The 12423-nt window shown below is 47.6% G+C and overlaps 1 protein-coding gene across 1 annotated transcript in view; it reads right to left on the bottom strand.

Annotated features, from left to right (window-relative positions):
• Positions 1–386: 386 nt before the first annotated feature.
• TVP23A (trans-golgi network vesicle protein 23 homolog A) overlaps positions 387–12423 on the bottom strand; it is a 30748-nt gene continuing 18711 nt past the window's right edge. Inside the window, exons 2-6 of the mRNA XM_089896169.1 lie at positions 4388–4532; positions 3202–3291; positions 2841–2969; positions 1467–1595; positions 387–446 (exon numbers count right to left, since the gene is read on the bottom strand). Of these exons, the coding sequence (XP_089752295.1) occupies positions 387–446; positions 1467–1595; positions 2841–2969; positions 3202–3291; positions 4388–4532 (553 nt within the window). The remainder of the gene's footprint in view (positions 447–1466; positions 1596–2840; positions 2970–3201; positions 3292–4387; positions 4533–12423) is intronic.

The following is a 12423-nucleotide window of genomic DNA, read 5'->3' as shown; positions in this document are numbered from 1 at the left end:
ATTTCCAGTGTCAGACAACTTACAGGGTTTTTTAACATTACATAAAAAGAGAGATGCAGACTCCAAGAAGATCCTCATTGCCATGAGACGCTCACTCTGAAAGACACACAGGAACTGAGAGCAGCTGAGGGAAGAGTAAATTCCCAGTTCCCATCTTATTCCAGGCATGGAGTGGAAGGCGGACAAATGCCTTGCCCTCCCCTTCTCTCGTCGCCCACCCCGCTTGCCTACATAGGGTCAAATCCACCTGTTCAAGGTGAGGAAGGTGGGACCCCTCTAAAGGGCCCACCCAGACCGCAGGCCCAGCTGAACCCAGGGGAGCTGTGCTTCCACGGGAGCCCCCGGCCCTGCACCGTCCAGGCCACCACCTCGATCCCACCTCTTACCTAATACTTGTGAATCTCCAGCCCCTCAAGGCCAGGCTTCTGGAAGTCTCTTGGACAGGCCTGCAAGGGGAAGAGGCTGCCCTGGCTTTCTGTCTCACATGTGTGTGGCCCGATCCTGCTGATTCAAGGCCAGAGCAAACCCACAGTGAACTGAAAGCCTGTAGGGCTGGTTGCTCAAGGTCTTGGTGTGAAGCTGCACTGTTCACAGTTAAGATGGTTCAGACCATTTCAGGAAGAGCCTGGTCAAATTTAGAAGATCTATTTCTCTCCTAGAACTAAGGCTAGGTTTAAAAAAAAAATACGTTATGGTTCTTAATTCTGTCGTTTAAAGAAATCACTCAAAACCGACAACGGCAGTCACAAAAAGACAAGCGCTGTATGATTCCACTTAGGTGAGGTCCCTAGAGTCGTCAGATGCATGGGGACAGGAAGTAGGTGGTTACCTGGAGCTTGGTGGGGGGGGAGGGGGGGAATGGGGAGTTAAACATTCAGTGGGTACAGAGTTTCGGTTTGTGAAGATCAGAGTTGTGATATGAGGATGTGGATATACTGAACTGTGCACTTTTTTTTTTAAAGAACTCTGCCTTTTTTTTTTTTTTTTTGGCTGCGTTGGGTCTTCGTTGCTGCGCACAGGTTTTCTCTAGTTGCGGCGAGTGGGGGCTACTCTTCATTGCGGCACGTAGGCTTCTCATTGCGGTGGCTTCTCATGTTGCAAAGCACAAGCTCTAGGCACACGGGCTTCAGTAGTTGTGGCTCGCGGGCTCTAGAGTGCAGGCTCAGTAGTTGTGGCGCACGGGCTTAGTTGCTCCGCGGCATGTGGGATCTTCCTGGACCAGGGCTCGAACCCGTGTCCCCTGCATTGGCAGGCGGATTCTTAACCACTGCGCCACCAGGGAAGCCCTGAACTGTACACTTAAAAATGGTTAAAAGGGTAAATTTTAACCACACACACAAAAAAGCAACTAACCACGGAGGCCTGGCTAATATGGAAAACATCAAAACCTGCCATTGCCAACAGGCCTCCTTGACTTTTAAGTGTCTGGAGATCAGGGGTCCAGGAATCAGACTTCAGTAACTCACCGTCTGGAACACCGTCTGGGACAGAAAACTGGCTGTGACTTTGCTGATGTCACTCTCGCCTCCCATCTTACAAAGGACGTAGCCGTACAGGTTAGCGGCTTGGAGAGAAATCCCAGCTATCACGAGGGCCTGCGCTCAGACAAAGCAAATGTAATTCTCCTAAGAGCACGTATTGAAATATTGCTCCCAAAGCAAGTAGGAGTGGCTCTGGCCCACACCTGCTAGTAATAGCCAACCTCTACGGAGTGCTTACAAATACTCATGGACCACTTTTAATCACCAGGAACCCGAGAGGTTGGGACCGTTATTATCCCATTTTACAGGGAGAACATGGAAGCTCAGGGAAGCTAAAGTTGCCTGAGGTCGCAGAGCTGGAGCGAGGCTGAGCCGTGATCCAGACTCCAGAGCCCACACTTTTTTTTTTTTTTTTTTGCGGTATGCGGGCCTCTCACTGTTGTGGCCTCTCCCGTTGCAGAGCACAGGCTCCGGACGCGCGGGCTCAGCGGCCATGGCTCACGGGCCCAGCCGCTCTGCTGCATGTGAGATCTTCCCGGACCGGGGCACGAACCCGTGTACCCTGCATCGGCAGGCGGACTCTCAATCACTGCGCCACCAGGGAAGCCCAGCCCACACTTTTTTATGCTGTTGCTCAGACTGTCCATAGATATTTTGTTTCCTCATTGAATGACTCAGATCATGGCAATGCAATATGATAACTCTGAAATAAAACTGCAGAACCCTGAGGCTAGCTTATTCCTACTGAGGAAGGGTTCCCTATCCAAGGTAGGACGTCATGCACTTTTTCTAAAAACTCCTCTCTCAGCAGCATTATTCAGAGCCAAAAGCTGGAAACAAATAACCATTGATTATCTCACTGATGGATAAATGGATAAACAAAATGTGGTCTAATACCGTGGAATAGTATTCATCCATAAGAAAGAAAGCAGCACTGACACCAGCTACAACAGAGATGAACCCTGAAAACAATATTAAGTGAAAGGGCTCAGTCACACAAGACTGCATATTATATGATTCTTTTACAGAAAATGTCCAGAATAGCCAAATCTATAGAAACAGAGAAATCAGTGGGTGGCAGGGGCGGGGGGGGGGGGACAGGTATATGGGGAGGGTGATCGCTGAAGGGCTCAAGGTTTCCTTCTGGGGTGATGAAAATACCCTAAAACTGATTGTGGTGATGGTTGCACAACCCTGTGAATAGACTAGAAGCCCCTGAATTGTACACACTAATGGGTGCACGGCCTGGTACGTGAATTCTATCTCAAAGTTGTTTCGATTGATCGGTCGATCAATAGCAAAAACCCACTCCTGCAACCACCGGTTCTATACAGGTGTTTCAAGCCGACGTTGCCTTACCAGCCACTTGAGCTTCAAGGAAAATAAGGAGCTGAAACAGAACACGATCCAAATCATGGGGCTGACGATGAGGCCGAGCCAGAAGACCCGCGCTTCCGCCTCTGTGGCCGCCACGGTGTTTGGAGAGACCTGTGGCGGGAAAGTGATTCGGTTTCAATACTCGCAAAAATGGCTGCAAAGGAGTGTGTCGTGATTTTTGTTCACGTCACACGTGCTTCTGCCACATGTGACTTTGAACGGAGTGCCAGCATCAGTGGGCTTTGTGTATGGCGGGGATCAGATCCCACAAAGCTCAAAAGGAACCCATGGGAACCTTCCACGGCCATTTTCCTGTTCTAGCTTGACACGTATTGGAGAATACCTTTCTGGCTTCAAAAATCCAGTGGCTTTTCCCATCTTCGTCGATCTGGTTCCACCAGCGAAGGCCCACCATGAGTCGTCCGGTTACATTCTGAGGAAAATGAACAGAATGTCTCCAAGCAGGCCACGGGTCATTCACTGATGAATAAAAGTCACCATTTCATGCCAAGCTTGCACCGTGAGAAGGAGGAGAGGGGAACTGAACTGTGGGGCTTTCTCAAAATCAGTTTTGAGGCCTCTAATTCTTAACTAAGCTTACCTTAAAAAGCAACCTAAATGTCCATCGACAGAAGAATGGACAAAGAAGATGCGGTACATATATAAAATGGAATATTAGCCATAAAAAAGAATGAAATAACGCCATTTGCAGCAACGTGGATGGACCTAGGGATTGTCATACTGAGTGAAGTAAGTCAGAAAGAGAAGGACAAATATCCTGTGATATTGCTTATATGTGGAATCTAAAAATGTGGTACAAATGAACTTATTAATGAAACAGAAATAGTCACAGATGTAGAAAAGAATCTTATGGTTACCAGTGGGGAAGGGGAGGGAGGGATAAATTGGGAGATTGGGATTGACATATACACACTACTATATCTAAAATAGATAATTAATAAGGACCTACTGTATAGCATATGGAACTCTACTCAATATTCTGTAATGACCTATATGGGAAAAGAATCTAAAAAAGAGTGGATATATGTATATGTATAACTGTATAACTGACTCACTTTGCTGTACAGCAGAAAAGTAACACAACATTGTAAATCAACTATACTCCAATAAAAATTTTAAAAACAAAGTTTCATTCATGAAAAAAGGACTCCCCAGACACACACACACGCACACGCACATATATTCATATTATATGGAATTTTAAAATATATTATTTATAATATTATGTCATATGTAAAATTTACAAAAAATCCAAAGCCCTATGGAGTTGTCACCCTCATACACTACATGTTTGCAAGCATGACAGAAGCCATTTATTCAACTAAGCAATGTATTTTTTTCTCTAATTTTAAGTGACAGTATTCGGCTTAGTATTCTTAAGTACACATCAGCAGTTTAAACCAAAGTGCCTCTGAGCCCAAATCAGCCACATGCATCAGAACTGTGAGCATCTGGAAACGCAGCCACGTGTTTCAGGAGCGAGGCTGTCACAGGTGAGGGGGCCTTACCTTCACAGACCAGAAGTCGAAGGACAGGAGGAGAAGCACGGTGACAAAACAGCCCACGAAGCTTCTGCTGAACCAGTCACAGCCCACGTAGGTGATGATGGCACTTACTCGGAAAAACAGGTGGAAAAACGTGGCCACCGGGTGCCTAGGAAAGAACCCAGAGCCCCCTCACTCCAGGGCCCAAAGGGCAGTGGCTGAACTCACTCTGTGGTTTCCATGTCCCACATGTTCCGCATACATTTAAACCCAAACTCATTCAGGCTGCAGCGCTAACCTAGAAGGCTCGAAACAATCCTCATCGCACCAGCATTTTTTCCCCACCCTCTTAAAGAATCCAGTACTTTCCCCTAATTTGACTCCAAATATCACTTGCCCTGTTTGCAAATGGGTCACCTTTGACGTGAACTGTGTCGGTGACATTGATCACCACCTTCCTGCCTAGCAGCGACAGTGACCAATTCCCCAAAGGGAAATGCTGGGTTATTCCGCCAGTGACTGAACAGCGCGGCCATGTGCAGCCCACGGGTGCAGAAGCCTCACATCAGCGGGGGCCTCGTGTTCCTGATGGAGGGAAGCGAGCACGACATGCACAAGTCGGCGCCAACCCCTGGCCACTTGTGATGAGCTGCATTTCAACGCTGGAGCCAGAAAGCAGCTGTGCGCAAGGAGGAGGGGGTGGGGGAGGGATGGGCTGGGAGTTGGGGATTAGCAGATGCAAACTATTATATATAGGATGGATCAACAAGTCCTACTGTATAGCACAGGGAACTATATTCAATATCCTGTAATAAACAATAATGGAAAACCAATATGAAAAAGAATGTATATAGGGACTTCCCTGGTGGTCCAGTGGTTAAGAATCTGCCTTCCAACGCAGAGGACACTGGTTCCATCCCTGGTTGGGGAACTAAGATCCCACATGCCACGGGGCAACTAAGCCCGTGTGCCGAACTACTGAGCCCTTGCACCTCAACTAGAGAGAAGCCCGCGCACCACAACGAAGAGCCCGAGCACCGCAGCTAAGACCCGATGCAGCCAAAAAATAAAAATAAAATAATAAGAATTTTTTAAAATCATTATTTAAAATGTTTATATATGTATAACTGAGTCACTCTGCTGTACAGCAGTAATTAACAACATTGTAAATCAACTATAATAAAAATTTTTTTAAAAAACTTCTATACAATTAAAAAGAAACTATCTTTAAAAAAATGAAAAGCAACCGTGCGAGCCCCATGACGGGTGGCAATACATTGCTGGGCGGGGAGGGCAGGTGACTCTACTCAGCAAACCTCACCTAGTAGTGCCAGATCCGATATCTTGACGGGAAGCCAGAAACCCAGACTTTTCATGGGAAATCAGATTTTTACACAAAGGTCACTAATTATGTTAACAAAAGGCCACAGGCTGTGTTGCACACTGGCCTGTGAGCCGCAGGCTTGCCACATCGGGGGGAGCAAAGGTAGCCAGCAGGCCTGTGGGGGACAAGCCTGCTTGACCTTCCAAGAAGGAAGGTGGTCAGGGTAAGCACCCAGGAGGCTCCTATAGAACCGTGGGTTTCTGACACCCAAGGGAGCGTCAGCTAAGATTCAGAGGCAGGATGTGTAATGACATCTGCATTTACTCCTCATGTTCTAAAGGAAGAAGGGGCTGTGCCAGAACCCCAGCTGTCCTCCAGAACGTTCTCACCTGTGCCTTTCAGATGCTGAGCTCTCCTGGTGACCGTACCTGGCATTTAAGAATTAGACATGATCACGTAGCACTTCCAAACCTGGAATGTTCCAGAAGTTAAGACTCTTGGGAGTCTCTTATACCCTTTTCACCTTAAACCTTATTGAGGATCTTTCAACTAATTGTCTAAGTACAATTTTGCCCCCTTCACTCCAAGATAAATGAGTCCTCTTCCAATAACTGAACATCCTTCGAGGGCAGAGACCATGTTTTCAATAGTTTTATATCCCCCAGAGCACCTGGCATTAGGATTCTCGGCAAATATTTGTTGTGTTGAACCTTCCTCATAATCCAGTCCCTTCAGGCTCACTGGGGACATCTGTCCTTTTTGTAGAACAGCAGTCCCCAACCTTTTTGGCACCAGGGACAGATTTCATGGAAGACAATGTTTCCGTGGACGAGGTGGGGGTGGGGTGTGCTGGGTGGGAGAATGGTTCGGGCGGTAATGCGAGCGATGGGGCGCGAGCGGCAGATGAAGCCTCGCTCGCTCCCCTGTGGCTGTGCGGCCTGGTTCCTAACAGGCCACGGACTGGTACCGGTCTGTGGCCTGGGGGTTGGGGACCTCTGTTGTAGAACAATACAGACTTAAAAGGTTTACAAGAGACCCAAGTGTGCACTGATCCAGGGTGAAACCTGGAAGTTATGCATTCAAATAAATCCCCTGCCCACCCACTGGTTTTCTATTTTTGACTGTGGTTTCCTGAAATAAAATGCAGGAAAAATTCCACCTGTTGGAAGGTTCTGTTTATTTTGTTGAGTCCTGGTTGACTGTTTCCGTAACTTGAATGGAAGGTATTATTATTGTTGTTTTTGCTGTTGTTATAATTATCCAAAGCAAGTAGAAAAGGATGCCCGTTGCACTTCCAAACATTGTTTTGATCCTGTTTTACGCGGGTTGTTCTCTGGGCAACCCTCCAAGCCCTCACTCTGTCCACCTCTGCAGTTTGCCCAGCCTGTGCCCCACCGCTAACATGGATGTGGTCTCAGATCAGCTTTCTAGTTTGGAGAGTTTTGAAGGCCATGGCTTGAGCCTGCCCACCCTTCCCTGACATGGGGTCCTCCGTCCCCCCCAGCCTTTTCTCCTGCCACTTCCGCAGCCATGGAGCACACATGCGCCGACAGTCGCCTCCACCTCTCAATGCCACCGGCTTCCAACTCCCCCCTCCCAGGCATCCACCTGGTCACCCCCTTGAGAGGCAAACAGTACAGAGGTGCCTGACTGCCAGGGTCCAAATCCCGGCTCCAACCTCTGAGTAGCTCCCCGGCTGTCCCTAAGCTACGGAACCTCTCACCGCCTCAGTCTCCACTTCCGTAAAATGGGAATGCCCACGGGAGCCACTGCCGAGGGTATTCGATTAAAAAGATCAAGTGAAGGTAGCAGGTACGTAATGCCTGAAACACACACCATGCTCAGTCGTTGTGAACAGCTGACAGTCTCACTGTCACTCAAAACTGGTCCAAGGAGCCAAACTGTAAAATTCCCCCTCTGACCACAACCTTCCCTCTCTCACTCCCCAGGGGCTGACTTTTCAACTGTGCAGGGATTCCCCGAGACTCCTGATCTCCCCATATTCCCCCAGCCCCTCCACTTTCACCAAGGAAACTTCCTTATCCTCAACGGGAGTACTTTCTGGTATCCATCTCGCGCCCTCCACCCGCCAGGCAGAAGCCTGTTATCTCAAGAGGAAGAGGAGAGAATGACTGATGGAGAAAGGAGAAATGAGATCACCTAAGTCAAGGTGGGGAGGGTCTAGCTGGGCTTCTGTTTAAATTTAAATCCACTTTCACAGTTCTGGGCCCAGGACATGCCTTGTCCCCCACCTTGGAGGGAAACCCAGTAGGTTCTCATGGAATGTGCTTGAAAGTTACCCGAGGAGGCCTTAAAATGCACGCAACACTGCCCTGGACCCGGGACATGCAGATTCAGATTTGGAGTGGGGCCTGGACATGAACTTTGCAAAGGAAAAGCACTGTTCTACCCTGGATTCACAAACTCCAGCCCAAGGGCCAAATCTGGCCCACTTCCTATTTCTGTAAATAAAGTTTTATTAGAACACAGCCATGCTCACTCAATCGCTGGCAAAGCCGAAAATATTTACCCAGAACTTGTGCCAATCCCTGCTCTGGATGGGCAAGAAGAATTTGGTGATAAAATTAGGCTCCATTCAAAACAAACCAAAATGAAGCAAACTATCACTAACGGCCTCTTCTCTCCACCCGCACCCCCAAAAAATCCCCTTTCCAAAGCTGCAGGGTGGGAGCTGCCTGACTGGCATAAACAATGGATTGTGCTAGAGGTCAGAGCAGTGTTATCTCTGGGGATGGTAGAGGGCCAGCAACTGGGAAGGCGCACAAGGGGGCTCCCAATGCTGGAGATGCTCCGCATCTTGACCTGTGTGGGCATGTGTATAAAAATTCATCCAACTGTACATTTGGGATTAGTGCACTTTACTGTATGTATGCTACACCTCAATAAAAATTCTGATTGAAGCCATTGACCAAAGAATCTCTGCAAGTCACCCTAAAATTTCTACATGAGCTACAGCCCAGCAACTGCACTCCTATTTACCCAAATGAGTTGAAAACTTACATCCGCACAAAAGCCAGCACACAGATGTTTCTAGCACCTTTAGTCATAATTGCCCCAGACTGGAACCGACTAAGATGTCCTTCAATAGGTGAATGGATACATCATAGTACATCCACACAATGGAACATTATTCAGCGCGAAAAAGTAATGAGCTCCCAAGCCATGAAAAGACATGGAGGAACCTTAATGCATATTACACAGTAAAAGAAGCCAGGCTGAAAAGACTACATACTGTATGATTCTAACTCTATGACATTTTGGAAAAGACTTAGCTATAGAGATAGTAAAAAGGTCAGTGGTTGCCAGGGGTTAGGGGAGAGGGAGGATGAATAATTGGAGCCCAGGGGATGTTTAGGGCAGTGAAACTAGTCTGCACGATACTGTATTATACATTTGTCAAAGCCTGTGGAAGGTACAGTACCAAGAGTGAACCCTGATGGAAACTATGGACTTTAGTTAATAATAATGTACTGGTTCATCATAACAAATGGATGACACTAATGCAAGATGTTAATAATAGGGGGAACTTTGCGGTGGGGAGGGGCTTATGGGAATTCTCTGTACAAAAAATGGACACAGTTTGGGGGCGGTGCCCTGTCTAGACAGAGTAAAGTCGGTGGTGGGCGTGGGGAGGACTGCATCCCACAGGCACCATACGCATCCCCCTTCCCACAAACTTCTAAAGCGCGTTTGATTTGGGGCCGGGTGGGGGAAGGTTGATTTAATCCTCAATTCATCAGTGATCTAATAGTCTCTTTAAAAGTTGCCCTTTATTGGTTTCAAATACTTTGAAGACTAACTTCCTCATCAGACGTCCTATTTTAAATTCTCTTTCAGACACTCTGCAAAGCCTTATGCTTTTCACTGTGGCAAAGGTCTGAGGAAAGATGGTATCTTTTCTCCTTGCTTCACTTTGCTATGAAAATAGCATCTGAGATGATGTCTAGAATTTGTTTCAAGATAATCCGGGGGTGGGGAGTGGATGGGGGTGAAGACGAAACAGGCTGGTCACGTGCTGATCATGACTGAGCAGGGCAAAGGGAATACCAGGGTCATTGTTCTCTGTACTTTTATGTAAATTTGAATTAAAAAATAGAAAAACAAAGAAATGATCAGAGGCAGCCTCAGCTTTGCATTGAGGCAAGACACGTTTCAGAAAAAAACAAGCCCATTGATATTCTGGGGGCCATCTGTGGTCCAAATAAAAATAAATTCAGACCTAAAAATCCCCAGTTGAGTAATTGGCCATTACAGTTGAATGTGTGAGAAAATTCCAGAAAGCAGGTCCTTTCGTCTGGGCTTACCAGTCCCTATGCAAAAAAAAGGGCCACCACTCTCTGTGGAGTAAAAATGCCCACTCTGGCCCCTACCTGGACAGTGGGTACAGTGAAAGCCAGAGAACCCTGATCCACATTCATGCTCCATCCTTGCTGCATACATGGTCCTGGACAGGGCACTAAACCACTCAGAGCCTCAGTTTACTCATCTATAAAATGGGAGAGTTACATTTAACCGCAGATGTCCAAGGCTCCTGAGATGAAAAATACCTACGATGCCAGACCAGAGGGGGCCTCAGGTCGCTGTGGTTAATATCACTCTATTTATTGTTTGAGTCATTCATGGTCGAGATTTTTGAGAACAGGAGAAAGTGAGAAAAAGCCTCGGCAGGTGATGATCTTTTTGGATGTCTTCCGTTAGATGTTTTTCCCTGTTGTTGAAAAGAAGTAGGATGCTGCTATTTATTTCTTCAGCCCCGACACCCACTTAGAGTCAGGTGGCTCTTCTGCTAACAGCAGCGTAACACCAGGAAGACGTGGGAGGAAGGGGACTCCGAGGTGTGACGGAGAGACAGCTAAGACCACATCTGCCCAGCCCTCGGCCCATCCACCTGCTTCCCACGTGCCCCGGAGCTTGTTAGAAATGCAGGATCAGCAGCCCCACCCCAGGCCCCCTGAGCCCGAATCTTCATTTTAACAAGACCCCAGGTGATCTGTATGCTCACTGCCATCCAGGAGCCCTCCTTTGTTCCATTTTCAAGATAAACTCAGTTCGGGGAACAAAGCAGGAAGGAAGGAAACCACACCCAAAAAAGCAGAGGACCCTATGAGCCCTTCAGAAACCGTGTGGGCCTGGCTAACCCAGGGCGTGCACCATGGGGGCTGGACTGTTCTTCTCTAGAATGCTCCAGATGCAACAATAGCTCCGTCATCCTTCAGACTCCAACTTCTTGCTTCAAATGACAGCACATCCTCCTCCTCCCCCGACATCTGGGCCCGGGACGGGCAGGTTTAAGGCTGTGGGGATGTCTGAGCAGGTGCTGATTGCTAAGTCCTCATAGCTTTGATTCAAAGGTCAGCACAATAGAGGTTTGAGTGTGGAAGCGAATAAAAGAACAGACTTCCCTCTGGTCACTAAGTCTTCCCTCTAGTTTCTGTTCTTTCTTTCTTTTTAGAGAGACACCCCAACTTTATTGGCTGGGTGTGCGTGGCAGCAAAACGCCGGCAAAATGTCAGCGGGCCCCTGGCCGCTCGGCCCTGGATGGGCCCTGTGCAAGCACCCTCACCTCTCCCCTGGGGGCACCCAGGCCAACTCCCCTACCTCCACCCCAGCTACTGCTCACTGCCCCCTGCTGCTGCTGCTGGAACCACGGGCCAAATTCCTTAAAGACTCAGAGTTTTCAGAAGAAATGGGAAAACAAAAGAGCTGAAAACAAGCCTTCAAACAAAAGCGTGTACACGCATGTCCACGGCAGCAACATTCACCATCACCGAAAGGTGGAAACCACCCAAATGTCCATCAGCGGACAGGCAGATGAGCAAAACGTGGCCTGTCCACGCAATGGGGTGTCACTCAGCCATAAAAAGGAATGAAGCACAGATACCTGCTACAATGTGGGCGAACCTTGAAAACCTTAGGCTCAGGGAAAGAAGCCAGACACGAAAGCACAGATACTGTATGATTCCACTTAACCTAAGCTACCCAGAAAAGGCAAATTCATAGAGACAGAAAGTAGAATAGAGGCTACTGGGGGCTGGTGGGAGGAGGAAATGGGGAGTGATTGCTCCATGGACACAAGCTCTCAGTTTAGGGTGACGAAGCGGTTCTAGAGATGGATGGTGGTGACGGTGACACAACAGCGTGAATGGACTTGTTGCCACTGAGTTGAAAATGGTAGATTTTTTTCCTATGTATATTTAACCACAACTAAAAAAAAAAAAACCATGAAAAGAATTATTGGAGTACTGATGCATGCGACAACATGGAGGAACCTTGAAAACATACTAAGTGAAAGAAGCCAGACATAAAAGGTCCCATATTGTAGGATTCCATTCTTGAAATGTCCAGAATAGGCCAGTTCACAGAGGCAGAAAGCAGATTACTGGTTGCCGGGGGCTTGTGGGAACAGGGAGCAACTGTTAATAGCTATGGGGTTTCCTTTTGGGGTGATAAAAATACTCTGGAATGGAATAGCGATGATGGTTGTATAACACTGTGAATGTCCTAAATGCCATTGAATCGTTCACTCTAAAATGGTTAAGGGACTTCCCAGCGGACCGGTGTTTAGGACTCAGCACTTTCACTGCCAAGGGCCCAGGTTTGATCCCTGGTTAGGGAACTAGGATCTCACAAGCCACGCGACGCAGCCAAAAAAATGAATACATAAAATAAAATGGTTAAAAACGTCACTTTGACGCTATGTGTATTTTACAATTTA

The sequence above is a fragment of the Delphinapterus leucas genome, chromosome 15 (assembly GCF_059928025.1).
Source record: "Delphinapterus leucas isolate spDelLeu-1000000601 "Yukka" chromosome 15, BTC_Dleu_Yukka2, whole genome shotgun sequence".
NCBI lineage: Eukaryota > Metazoa > Chordata > Mammalia > Artiodactyla > Monodontidae > Delphinapterus > Delphinapterus leucas.
Note: the sequence above shows the minus strand (reverse complement) of the source record. Positions and strands in the feature narration are given on the sequence as shown.